This window comes from Pteropus alecto, unplaced genomic scaffold, assembly GCF_000325575.1.
Source record: "Pteropus alecto unplaced genomic scaffold, ASM32557v1 scaffold312, whole genome shotgun sequence".
Classification (NCBI taxonomy): Eukaryota; Metazoa; Chordata; class Mammalia; order Chiroptera; family Pteropodidae; genus Pteropus; species Pteropus alecto.
The window spans coordinates 3,514,100-3,527,335 of record NW_006433948.1 but is presented as its reverse complement, the minus strand read 5'-3'; the positions used below and the strand labels follow the sequence as shown (position 1 = coordinate 3,527,335).

Here is a 13,236-nt window from a genome sequence, read left to right as displayed (position 1 = left end):
AAACGCTACTTCCTCAGAGAACCTTTGCCCAGGTCTGCCAGACTGAGTCAGGTACCTCATCCTATGCTCTCAGAAAAATGGGGATAATGGTAATATACTAAAAGCCTTCTCAGAACTCCCTGGAGTGTTCCTTGTGTGCCCTCGTCCCGGTTTGTGATTTTTCACATGCTCGTGTGATTATCATTTCAAGTCAACCCCCACTCTGCCGTAAACGCCTTGACGGCAAGGACCTGTCTGTCTGCTTGGCTCACTGCTGTACCCCCACACTCGGATCCTTGCCTGTCCATCATCTTGTAGAGGCTCGACAGATATTTCTTAAATAAACAAATAAGGAAATGGATGAATGAATCCCTCTCTTCACTCATCAGTTGCTTCCTATATCTATCTAGCGGATTCTTTAAAAGCAAAAAGTCAAAAGCCAGGCTGCCCGGGTTCGGACCCCAGCTTTCACTTGTGTGACTTATTCAATCCTTCTGTGGGTCTCTTTATCTATAACAGGGAGGGTAATAATAATACACAGTACTTAACAAGGTCGTTGTGAGGATATATGTAAAGTGTGTAGAACAAGGCCTGGCATTCGAGGGCTACATTAGTAATAGCTATTATTCTTATTCTGCCTCATCCATCTCTCCATTTCCCCATTCTGAACTCCCCCGTAAGACCTCATTATCTTATTTCCGGTCTATGAGTGTGGGTGACTCAGTGTAATTTGCAGAATAGATAGCAAAGGTTTTTTAAATTTGTTATTATGGAAAATTTCAAACATGAAGAGAAGTAGAGAGAAGAGGATAATGAACCTCTGTTATGAGCTTCAACAATTATCAACATTTTGCCAATCTATGTTCATCTGTTCCCTCCTCATTTTTCTCCCTACTGGAGTATTTTAATGTAAATCCCAGATGTCATATTTTCTCTGAAAATACACCATTATGTATCTCTAGCAGATAAGGACTTAAAAAAATACAATACCATTACTGCACTTAAAAAATTAACAGTAATTAGGGCAGGCTTTTCAAATCCCATCCCCTTGAGAGAAGCTGGGGGAAGGGAGCCTCGCTTCAGGGTCCGACAACACAAATGGGATATAGTAGCAACTAGAATTTCGATTCTCTTTCATTCTCTCCATTTATCCACTCTAAATCTCCCCCAACTTCTCTCTTATTTCCGGTCTGCGGTCTGCGGATGCGTGTGACCATTTATTTACAAAGGGGGACTAGGAGCCCAGGGTGGTGAGTTTCCTGGGTCATTGGTGCCCTGGGGTGGGGTGGGGACTCCAGGAGGCTCTGAGAAGGCAGCAAGGAAGGGCTGTGGGAAGAGAAAGAGAGAGCTGGAGGAGTTAGTGGGTTTAAAGAAGAGGGCTGTGTGAAAATGGCATCCAAGGAAAATCCAGCGGCCTAAAGGCAGGCAAGCGAGAGGTTGGTTCTTTCTTCCCAGTGATCAGGGCCTTTGCCAGCCAGGAGCAGGGAGGCGGTAGCCCTGCTCCTGAGGGAGTTCCTTTCAGCTTTTCTCCGCGGCCCACAGATGGGCAGCTGTGTAAGACAGCAACCAGGGTTCTGCTCTGCTTCATCTTCAGTTCTCAACAGTTCCAAGGATGTAAGTGATGACGGCGGATCCTGAGCCAAAGCGCAACTAAAGCCGGGCTTCTTCAGACTCAAGACGAAGATTACCGTGCTCCCATCTCTCTTTCCTTTCCTGTGGAATTCTCCCCACCAGCCCTTCTTCTCAGCACACTCATCCTTTGGGCGCCCATGGCACCTGCGCCCTCGACCTGCCCCAATCCCGCTCCCACTCCAGGAGAAGTGACTGCAGCAGGGTCAGCAAGCGCCTTCAAACTGGTCTCCAGCCACCTCATCGACCTTATTCTCCATCGCTTCTCCCTTCTTTCCAGCAACGGGCAGTAGCACACGATAAATGGGCACAGATTTGCGTCCATATAGAACTGGTATTTAATTCTGGCTCAGCCACTTCCCAGCTCTGAAACCTTAGGCAAAGTCGCTTTATTTCTCTGAGCCTCAGTTTCTATGTCTGAAAAATGGGGATAATGGCAACATTCTAAAAGGCCTCTTGAGAGAGGGCCTGAAGCCATATGAACATATGACTTAAGGTCATATAAACCAGGAAAATAGCCCATCTTCCTTGACGGTCTTTAATGCCTAATGGTCTATGAAATTTCCAAAAGGTTAAAATCCTCTGGACAGATGGTATGCATATGACCGGGCCAATAGGTGACTTTTCAAATACTGAATGTTAATTAGTGCCTTAATTAATCTTAATGTCCATGTTCTTAGTAGTATACGAACAAGGACAATTTTTGTCTCACAACCACCTTAGCGACACCGAAACAAACCATGAAACTCCATCTCCACGTTCCCAAATCCCTGAGCTCTGCCTTTAAAAATATGACTGCATCTCAGTCGGAGCTTCTTTAGAAATGGTGACCATAACGACTGTGCTACTGATTTCTTAAACGAGAGCTTCGCCTTTGGTTCTTAAAGACCCTTCTTCAACGTGAGTTTAAGTTACGGGGACTATGACTCCCAGGGTATTTGAATTCAAAGCTTGCTCAGTGCCAGGCGTTGGCGAGCAAGGAAGGGAGGCTATTTGGAGTGCAGGCTGTGGAGGAGGTCTCTAGTGGCTAGTAAAAAAAATCACTGAGATCATATCATGCAGTCTGCTAACTCACGAGGATCACACACGCACACGCACGGATTCGCCTGTGCATGATTTGCATTGGATTGAAAATACTAGAGGCCCGCCCACCCCCCCCCCCCCCGCCGCGGGATCCGGACCGCCTCTTATGTGACACAGGCTGTTGATCAGCGCAGGCGCAGGACCTTCGTGGGCGGGGCCCGGGCGGTGGCGCAGGAGCGCGCTGCTGCTGATTGGACAGCTTGGAGGCTGACGGTTGGCGCGTCCCGCTTCATGCGCACAGCGCATGCGCAGGGCGGGAGCGAGCGAAATTCAATCCTCCGCCGAGATAAATTGGAGGCCAAGCTGCCGGGTCATGGAGGTGTCCCGGGGTTTAGCGGAAGCCCAGGTCTTAAGCCCAGAGCAGGCTGCCCGTTACCTGAGGTATGTCTGGGCCGCTGGGCGGGTCCAGCCGCTGGCCCTGGCCGGGAGTGGGTTTGGGGGCCCTCGGACCCTCGCAGCGGCCCAAAACGCTGAGGCGGAGCCTTGTGAGACACGCGCCCGCGTTCTCCGAGTAGGCCCTGGGAATCCCCTCAGATTTCTCGAGTCGGGGGATCCCCCGATGCCCCCTTTCACGGCCACATAACTCTGTTATGAACTCCTTAAGAGCCAGAACTTTCTCGAGTCTTTCCAGCCTTCTAAGCCCCAGGCTTAGGGAGGGGATGGAGATGAGTAAATCATTGCTTATGATTGCTGATCGCTTTTGATCTCGCGCTGGACAGGGCTAGGCTAGGTAAACATAATGTTACAGAAGTGCCGTTAAGACGTATAGAGTGCAAGGCCTGGTGTGGGCACGAACGACCCAATGGCCAGTTTCAAGGGTCGGTGAGCTAAGGGAAGGCCTCCCAAGAGGAAGAGACATTTGTGTATTTGCGTTGAGACGTGAGTGAGGAAGCATTCGCCAGATGTCTGGGTGAGGGGCAGAGTGATGTGGGAATTAAAATTGTGATAAAATGCACACAACATAAAATGTACCATCGTCACCATTCCTAAGTGGCCGTACACACATTCACATTGTCCACCCATCACCATCCATCCATCCATCGTGCAGAACTAAAACCCTGGACCTGTTAACAGCTGCTCAGTTCCCCCTCCCTCACCCCTGGCAGCCATCATTCTACTTTCTGACTGTGATTCTGACTCCTCTAGGGACCCCACGTAGGTGCGATCATACAGTATTTGTCTTTTTGTGACCGGGTTATTTCACTTAGCATAATGTCCCCAAGGTTCATCCATGTCGTGTTACGTGACAGGATTTCCTTCCTTCTTAAGGCCGAATAAATAATATTCCATCGTATCCACATATCACATTTTGTTGCTTCATTGATGGACACTTGGGTCGCTTGCTTCCGTCCCTTGACTATTAAGTGCTCTTGTGAACATGGCTGCGCAGATATCTCTTTAGGATCCCACTTTCAGTTCTTTTCAATAAAAATCCAGAAGCGGGGTTGCGGGGTCATATGGTAGTTCTATTTTTAATTTCTTGGAGGACTGCTGCGCTGTCTTCTAGAGAAGCTGCACCCGTTAGCGTTCCCACCAACAGGGCACGAGGCTTCCAGTTTCTCCACGTCCTCGCCAACACTTGTCATTTTCTCTTTTGTTGCTGTTAGCCATCCTAAGGATGGTGAGGTGGTATCTCATTGGGCTTTCGATTTGCATTTCTCTAATGATTAGTGATATCGAGCATTTGATCACGTACCTGTTGCCCATTCGTTGGAGAGATGTGTATTCCAGTCCTTTGCCTATTTTTCAGTTGGGTAGTTGGTTTTTGTTGTCGTTGAGTTGTAGTTCTTTATATATTCTGGATATTAACCCCTTATCCGATATGCGATCTGCAGATATTCTCTCCCATTCTGTAGCTTGCCTTTTAACTCTTGGTCGTGTCCTTTAATACGTAGGAGCTTTAACTTGTGATGTAGTACAAAGAAATAAATTGGGGCATTGAATAGTTCTGTCTCCCTTTTCAAAAAAAATGTTTAAGGCTGTTGAAAGCCAAAAGGTCTCCTTACTGAGGGGTAAAAGTACATTTTTGGACCGTCACATGACTTCCTTATGGAAGACTTGGGGAAAGCAGAGGGAGGCCAGGCGGTACGGTAGAGTGCCGGCTTTGGGGTTGGGCCATTTGGGATTCAGATTTTGGCTCTGCCACTTGCTGGCTGGGAGACCTCAAGCAAGTCACTTGACTTTTCTGAACCTCAATTTTTTTTCATCTGGAAAATGGTGATAACGAAGCTTAAGTCCTTCAGTCCCTTTGGCCGCTTCCCCCCAAGCAGGCGGCCCTCTGACTTGCACCTGCTCCCCAGTGCCGCCTCTCAGCTGGCAAGCGTCTCTCTGTCATTCCCTTCAGCTGTCACCCCTTTCTCTCACAGTCATCTTCAGCCCCCACCTTCCTTTCAGTGTCCCTGTCTCCCACGACGCCCCATCTCACGACCCCTCGTCTGTCATAATTCCTTCTCTGTTTCTCCTAATCCTTCTCAGTCTGCCCAGCCCTCTGCCAGGTCCCCCTTGCACAGTAAGCCTCGCCTTCTCTACCTTCTCTACCTCTCGTAATTCTCCCTCGGCCCGGTCTCGCTGTCAGATGACGTCTCCGTCTCCTTCCTCCTTCTGTCCCCTTTCCGTCCGTCTCCCTACCTGTCTGTCTGCCTCTCCTGCCTAAGAGCTCAAAGGAAACTCTGAAACTTGCTGTCACACACTCTGCGTAACTGTTTTCGTTTTCGCACACCGTCATCTTCTGTCACATATGATGACTGTGACACACTCTCCCTTGGGGATGCCTACCCACCAGCTCCTGTCCTGACTTCAGTCTCATTCACTCTGATGCCCCCCATTGTCCGTTCTCTGGAATTATGTCTCTTCCTCCCTCTGTCTCTGTCTGTCAGTCATTATCTCTCCCTTTGTGTCACCCACCTCTGTCACCCACTTTCCCTCTCTGGCACTCCTGTCCTCTCTCGCTCTCTGCCATTGTCTCTCCGTCGCCCACCTCTCCGTCACACACCTGTTCGCACCGTCATCCGCCCGCACACACGGTCGTCTGTGGTCTTTCCGCGTCTTTGTGTCTCGGTCATCCTCCCCACTCTGTACCTCTGTCACCCACGATCTCTGTCACTCACTCTCTACGACCCATTCTCTCTATCACCCAGCCTTTCCCTGTCACCCACTTTTCTTCCTGTCACCCACTCTCTCATTTTGTCCCTTACCCTCTTTTTTCTCTCCCTGTATCATTCTGGGTCCAATCAGGAGGTAGGAGCCAAACAGTGTATTAAAACACGCATTTTAATGTAAAGAATTATTAAACTGATGAACGAGTAGAAAAAAGGAAGCTGCATTCTGGGACCCTGGGGCCGGGGGTACCCAAGGGAAAACAGACTTGGAAGGGGCCCTCTGTCCAGGGCCCGAGGCTCAGACCTCTGTGGAGGGCGTGTGGTCCTGCCCGCTGGATGGCAGAAGGGTGTGCTGGCCGGCCGGCCCAGGTGGGAGCTGCGCTGCGTCCCCCAGGCCAACAGGAAGCGACCTTCCAGAGTGCGAGTGGGGAGCAGGCTGTCGGCCACCGCGGCTGAGGTGTGCAGAAAAGGTGGAGGCCCGAGGAGCTGGTTCCCACATAGTGGGGGCTGCAAGGTCATCTCCAGGCAGGCGCAGGCTCCAAGGTCACCGAGGGACTGCGTGTCCTGGCTGTGGCTGCGGACCACTTCGCCGGACTGTGCGGCAGCGGTGGCTTCGGGAGAGCCCCTTCCTCCTGCGGTGTCCCTCAGGCGCCCTCTGCTGAGAAAGCTCAACAGCGTGCTGGCGGGAAAGGAATTCGGTTCCTTCCAGGACAGCTGTCGGTGCATTTGGACCTGAGAGGCAACGGATGATGACTGGCAGTCACCCGCCCTCTCTCCTGTGTTGCCCACCTTTTCTCTGTGTCACTCACTGTGTCACCGTCTCTTTCCATCACCCACTTGCTTGTACTCTATGTCGTCCACTCTGTCTCGTCACCCGTCTGCTCTCTTTTTCTATTCTCTATGTCACCTACTTTGTCTTACTACTCTGTTCAGGCTGCTTTTGTCAAGGTCACCAAGGAATTTTGTAGAACAAAATCTAATGGGCAGTTTGCAGTCCTCACCTTCCTCGGCCTCCCGGCAGTATTTGATCACAAGCGGGTCCCTTCCCCGGGAGACACTGGCTTCATTCGTAACAAAATAAGCTAATTCTTTGATATCAACTAATACACAGCCTATATTTAATTTTTTCAAATGGTCTTAAGTCTTTTTATAATTGGTTGGTTGGAATTAGGATCCAAAGAAGGTCCACACTCTGCATTTGATTATATTTCTTAAGCCTTTTTTTAATCTAGAACGATCCCTCCACACCTTCTGCTTTCGTTTCTATGCCAAACATTTGGATTAGTCCGATGTCTGCCTTGTAGTGTCATTAGCTCGTTCTCATATCTCCTGTGATTTAAACTTAAAGGTTTGATGAATGAATAAGGAAAATGTGGCACGTATACACAATGGAATATTCTTCAGCCATAAAAAAGAAGGAAATCTCGCTATTCCTGACAACATGGATGGACCTCGAGGACATTATGCTAAGTGAGATAAGTCAGACAGAAAGACACACACCTTCTGATCTCACTTATATGTGGAATCTGAGAACAAAACCCACCACACTCATAGATACAGAGAACAGATTGGTGGTCACCAGAGGAGTGGGGTGGGGTGTATGGGGTCAAAAGGTACAACTTCCAGTTATAACATAAACAAGTCATAGGACTGTGACGTATGGCAGGAGGGCTATGGTGATAACTGTACTGCATATTTGAAAGTTATTAAGAGAGTAAATCTTAAAAGTTCATCACAAGAAACAAATTTTGTAACTATTAAGGTGATGGCGGGTAACTAGACTGAGTGTGGTGATCTTTTCACAGTGTATACGAATATCGAGTCATTATGTTGTATACCTGAAGCTAATATAGTGTCGTGTGTCAGTTATACCTCAATAACAAATTAACAAGAAGCTATTGTAGAGGGAAAAAAAAGATTAAGATTCAGTATTGTTGGCACAAATACTTTGTAGTGGAGGCCATGTACTTGATGTTACATCATATCGAGAAGCATATAATGTCCAATTTTCCTACTTATAATAATGTTAAGACTGACCGGGGGTTCAGGTGGTCATAGACCGATCACTCCTTGGCAGAGCTGAGTTTTACCCTTTATGATGGATAAATTGTCGGAGATGCTTCAGCCTAACGTGAATACACGTTCCCCATCAACCTTTCATCCATTGGTACTCACCACCCAAATCCGTTAATTCATTAGGGATTACAAAGTGGGGTTGTCTCATTTCCCCATTCTTTCTGTATTCGTTAGCTGGAATTCTGCAAATGTTCTTAATGTCGGGTGCCATGTGTTTAGTTTTCTTTTTAAATTATACTCCTTTCTTTATCGATCTTATCCAGGTCATTGGCTTTAAATCCCATCTTTATGCTGAGATTTTTCGTTTTTGTCTTTAGTCCTGACCCCTTCTGAAGTCCAGGCTCCTGCATCCAGCTGCTTACTTGACATCTCTACTTGGTAATAGACACATCAAATTTAACTTCTTTATTTTATTTGTTTATTATTTATTATTATTTATGCCTACAGCACCTGGTCTTCCTTAGTGGTCTCCCATCCCAGTACTAACCAGGCCCGCCCCTGCTTAGCTTCCGAGATCAGACATCGGGCTTATTCAGGGTGACATGGCCGTAGACCATAGACCGTGGCTCCCCTGGGGCGCGAACCCAGGACCTTCTGCATGTAAAACAGACGTGCTCATCGCTACACTATGTCACCACATCCCAAATTTAACTTCTTTAAAACCAAAAGACAAAAACCACGTGTTCATCTCAATAGACGCATGAAAAAAAGTGACAAAATCCATTAAGGTAAAAACATTCAACAAGCTAGAAACACAAAACAGCTTCCTCCACCTAATCAAGGGTATCTAAAAAAACCCACAGCTAACATACTTAATGGTGAAAGATGAAAGCCTTCCCCCTTAACACCAGAAAACAAGACAAGGATGTCTGCTCTCGCCGCTTCTATTCAACGTCATAATTCATTATAACTGAACATTGTAAGAGAGGTTCTAGCCAGGGCAGTTAGGCAAGAAAAAGAATGAAAAGGCAGGCGTTTTGGAAAGGAAGAAGTAAAACTGTATTTGCAGGCGGCGTGATCTGTTATATAGAAAAAGCTATGAGTCCACGAAAACATAAGAGCTAATAAACGAGTTCAGCAAAGTTGCAGAATGCGAGATCAATATTCAAAATACAGTTGTAGTTCTGTACATAGCAGTGAATGAAATTAGGAAAGCGATTTCATTTATAGTAGCACCAAAAAGAATAAAATGCTTAGGAATAAATTTATCCAAGTACGTGCCAGACTTTTACACTGAAAACTACGAAACATTGTTGGAAGAGGTTCAATAAGGCCTCAGCGATGGAAGGGCAGACAGTGCTCCTGGATTGCAAGACTTAATACTGGTGAGATGGTAACACTCCCAAAGTGATCTACAGATTCCCACGCCGTATCTAACAAAATCCCACGTGTTTTTTCCTTTTGCAGAAATCGACAAGCTCTTATGAAAGCCTTAAGGAAATGCAGAGGACCTAGAATATCCAAAACAATCTTGAAAAAAACAAAAACAAAAACCAAGCTGGTCTTCATTTCAGAACTTAGTGTAGACCTGTAGCAGTCAAGGCCACGTGGTGCCGGTATAGGTACAGATGAGCTCAGTGGATTGGAATGAACCCTCTAGACTGTTTCCTGGAACAACATAAAATGCCCATACTTCAGGCATTAGCTACGTATAGGGGATTATGGTTACTGTTGTGGTTTGTTGTTTTGTGTTTTGTGTATTTTTTTTTTGTCCACTCAGTATTCACATCCACAGTCTCCTGGTGGTAGATCTTATCCTCCAGCCACTAGAATGGGCAAGTAATATTCTCTAAAACATATGTCCTGAATTATAAGACATATGTAGGAAAATTTATAAAGCAAATATTCAACGTAATGAATTATTATTGTAACCACAACCTAAGGCAATGTTTTGTTTTTAGATTTATATTCTGGTCTTAATGGAAGGTCTTGTCTACTTGCCCACCATAGTGGCTGGAAGGTGAACTGCAGGCACACGAGAAGGTTCGAGGCTTTTCTCCAAACATAGCTTCGTTCAAACTCTCGAATAAGTGCTTGCTCGAAGCCCTCGAGTTTTGCGCCCCACTGTGGTGGTTAACCAGATAACCTTGAGCTGGAAGACGGGGCTGGGGGCTGGAGGCACGAAGGTTACTATAAAAGAAGTGAAGCTCGTTCTTGGGGAATTTTCATTTTTAGCTAGACTTTATTTCTAAGGACCAGTCAGGATGGTCGGCGGCAAATGCCTCTCCAGATAATAAAACTATTTTCCCTGCTGAGGAGCATTGGCTGGTATGATCTGCCTGGATGCCGAAGCACATCTACTGTGCCAGAAAAACAGGATAATTTTGGTTTGGGCATAATTATTAATTTGCTGTTTTTTTCCGGAGTAATTAGCCAGCAGGTTCAGCTGCTTTCTGAGGGTATGTTGACATGCGATGCTGTCTTCCTGTTTGTTCTGGCAGATGGGTGTTTGCCCATTTCCACCAAAGTTACAGCGGAGGGGACCGGGCCCCTGCCTGCCTTTCCCGACTTTGTTCTGGGCTTGTATTTTTTTGTGACAGGGTGTAAAGGACCTACCTACAAGAGCACTAAGAACCTTGGCTCTCTTTGGGGCCATACGCTTTGGTCCAGATAGTTCTTGGCTGTGGAATCCGCAGGTAATAGCTACTACAGAAAGCCTTACGCTATTTTAAGCGATTGGTCTCACAGGTGGACGATGTTAAGCCCCAAAGCAAACCTTGTACAGGCTCCTATCTGGAGAGCCTTCGGCCTCTTGTTTGTTTGTTTTTTAAGAAGAAATCATTTGCAGAGGAGATCCAGGCAAAGTCATAGCTGAGATAAATCAGAGCTCACAAATCAGTAGCTCATGAGCCACGTTCACAGATAAGTTTCCTTCGCCCTGCCCAGTTTTTTTTAAGCATAAGCATTAGTTAGCATTTAAACATCAGGATAATTCACATAAAACTCAGAATGTTCATTCTTCCAACCATCAGAAGATCCTGGTAACTCTGGACTCTCCCCCCTGCTTGCAGGTACCGTCCAGGGGTGAATAGCCGCTGGCCCCTTTCCAACGAGGCAAACGTTGCTTTTCATGCAGCATCTCTGCTCGCTTGGTTACTTGCCGTGTCCCCGCTTTGTGACCAGACCTGGAGAGGTCCCATAGAATTCTGTGAGGCTGGAGGCCCCCGGTGTATGCCCTAATAGCCTTCCATACTTTTCCTTCATGGCCGTTGTTGCAGTTTGTAACTAGGTGATTTACGTGATCCTTTGATGGATGGCAGTCCCTGGCACTACCAGCTGCGTGAAGGCCGTATGTGCAGTGCGTCGCACAAGGTTTGGCGTGTGGTAAGTGCTTAACGCATATCTGATGGACAGCTGAAGCTTATTTTGGCTGCTCAGACGTCCTCCAGCCACAGGTGATTATCGCAGAATGTACAGCGGGACAGAACTTTCTGGGGCGTCGCTTGGGGCTGGTGCCTCCATGCCACCCACAATTAGAGCTGATTCAGGAGCAGTGACGCCTCAGGAGCGAAGCTTCTGGGTCTCATAGCTGAACTCAAGTTCTTCCATTGCGATCTCTACCGACCCGATATTTCGGGTGTGTTTTATTTCTTTTTTTATTTTTCTCTATTCTATTTTTATTTATTTTTTATCTAACAAAACAAAATGAATTAGGTTTTACCACTATTGACTATGTTCGCCATCTGTCACCTGGCCTCACGGTCCTTAGGATTCTGGAGAAAAGAGTGGGGTCACCACCTCCAGGTCCCTGTGTCCCTTCAGTCGGCTAAAGGGGTATGGGTTTGCTTTAAACGAGGCTGCTTCTAAAAGCGCTGAAATTGTATTAATGTGTTAGTGACTCCCTCCGAATTCTGCTTTGTGTGCTGTGTTGACCGCAGCGTCTTACACTCCGGGGGTCAGGTGCGGTGTCGTCTGCGAGTGCTTGCTTAGTGGGAAAACTTTAAGGCTGCTTCCATGGAGGGCCGCAAGGGCCGAGGGAGACGAAAGGGTGCCCAGCGTACCTGGAACATGCATTCTTTTATTTTTCGAGGATCGGATCTCACCGTTTCATGCTTCAGCAGACGTTTGCTGAATGCGTCCCGTGGAGCAGCCCGCACTGCTGCTTGCTGAAGATGCACTGGTGGGGAAGAAACACAACGGGAAGTTTCCATCTGCTCCTTATAAACACAGAGGACATAGCCCTAATCCCGAAGTCTGGGATTTGGGGCGTGTGTGTGTGCGCACACGCGTGTGCATGCTTGATGGGGGGAGTTGCCAGAGGAGGCCGCTTGGAAAAAATAGTACCTTTACTGACTTCTAAAGGATGAGTGGTAGTCAGCTAAGCAGCGGAGAAGCCGATGCGCTTGGCATAGCAGGCAGAGTTTTCTGTGTAGTGTCAGAAGCAAGGGGAAGCGTGGCCCCTTGAGGGCAGTGTGGGACCTTGATGGGGAAAAGAGGCTATGGAGGCAAGATGGAATGGTGGATAGAGCGGTGGCTTTGGACTTTTCAGACGTCAGTTAAAATTCTGTGGTTCTGCCGAATCTGTCGCCTCCATCCACTTAAACAAATGGCAGATCCTCAAAAAGTTAAACACGGTTACCATGTGATTCAACAATGCCACTCTGAGGTACGTACCAAAAGAATCGAAAACAGGGATCCACACAGCTGTTCATTGCAACATTATTCATAATAGCCAAAAGGTGGAACAAGCCACGTGTTCATCAGCAGATGAATGCATAAACAAAATGTGGTGTTTACATGCAATGGGATATTAGACTTAAAAAGAGAAATTGTGACATATGCTACAATATGGCTAATGCTGAGTGAAATAAGCCGGACGCAAAAGGACAGATATTGCATGATTCCACTTAGATATCTAGAATAGGCAAACTCACGAAGACAGAAAGTAGGACAGTGGCCCCCAGGGACTAGGACAGGGGGAATGGGGAACAGAGTTTGTATTTGGGGTGATGAAAAAGTTTTAGAACTAGATAGTAGTGATGGTTGCATAACATTGTGAACAGAATTCCTATCCTTGGCACATAATGAAAAATGGTTTGAGTGGCAAACTTTATCTTACATAGATTTCCCCACCATAAAAATTCCCCAGAAATTGACTCTCTCGTAGTTCTGGAGGCCAGAAGTCTGAAATCGTCTTGTCATTGGGGTTGGTTTCTTTTTGGAGACAGAATCTGCAGTCCGTGGAGTTCCTTGGCTTACAGGTGCATCGCTCTAGTACCTGCCTCTGTCTTCACGTTCCCCACTCTGTCTCTCTGTCTGTGTCCAGCCGTGCTTCTTATAAGGGCACCTGGTCATGTCGCTTGAGGGCCCGCCCTAATCCAGTATGACCTCATTTTGACGCGAACCCATCTGCGAAGACTCACTCCAAGTA

General features: G+C 47.1%; 1 protein-coding gene and 1 pseudogene across 1 annotated transcript in view; one reads left to right on the top strand and one right to left on the bottom strand.

Moving 5' to 3' along the window:
* The first annotated feature begins 2,940 nt into the window (after window positions 1–2,940).
* ERCC6L (ERCC excision repair 6 like, spindle assembly checkpoint helicase) overlaps window positions 2,941–13,236 on the top strand; it is an 18,794-nt gene continuing 8,498 nt past the window's right edge. Inside the window, exon 1 of the mRNA XM_006908547.3 lies at window positions 2,941–3,072. Within this exon, the coding sequence (XP_006908609.1) occupies window positions 3,005–3,072 (68 nt within the window). The 5' untranslated portion in view covers window positions 2,941–3,004. The remainder of the gene's footprint in view (window positions 3,073–13,236) is intronic.
* LOC112477184 lies at window positions 8,304–8,419 on the bottom strand (annotated as a pseudogene).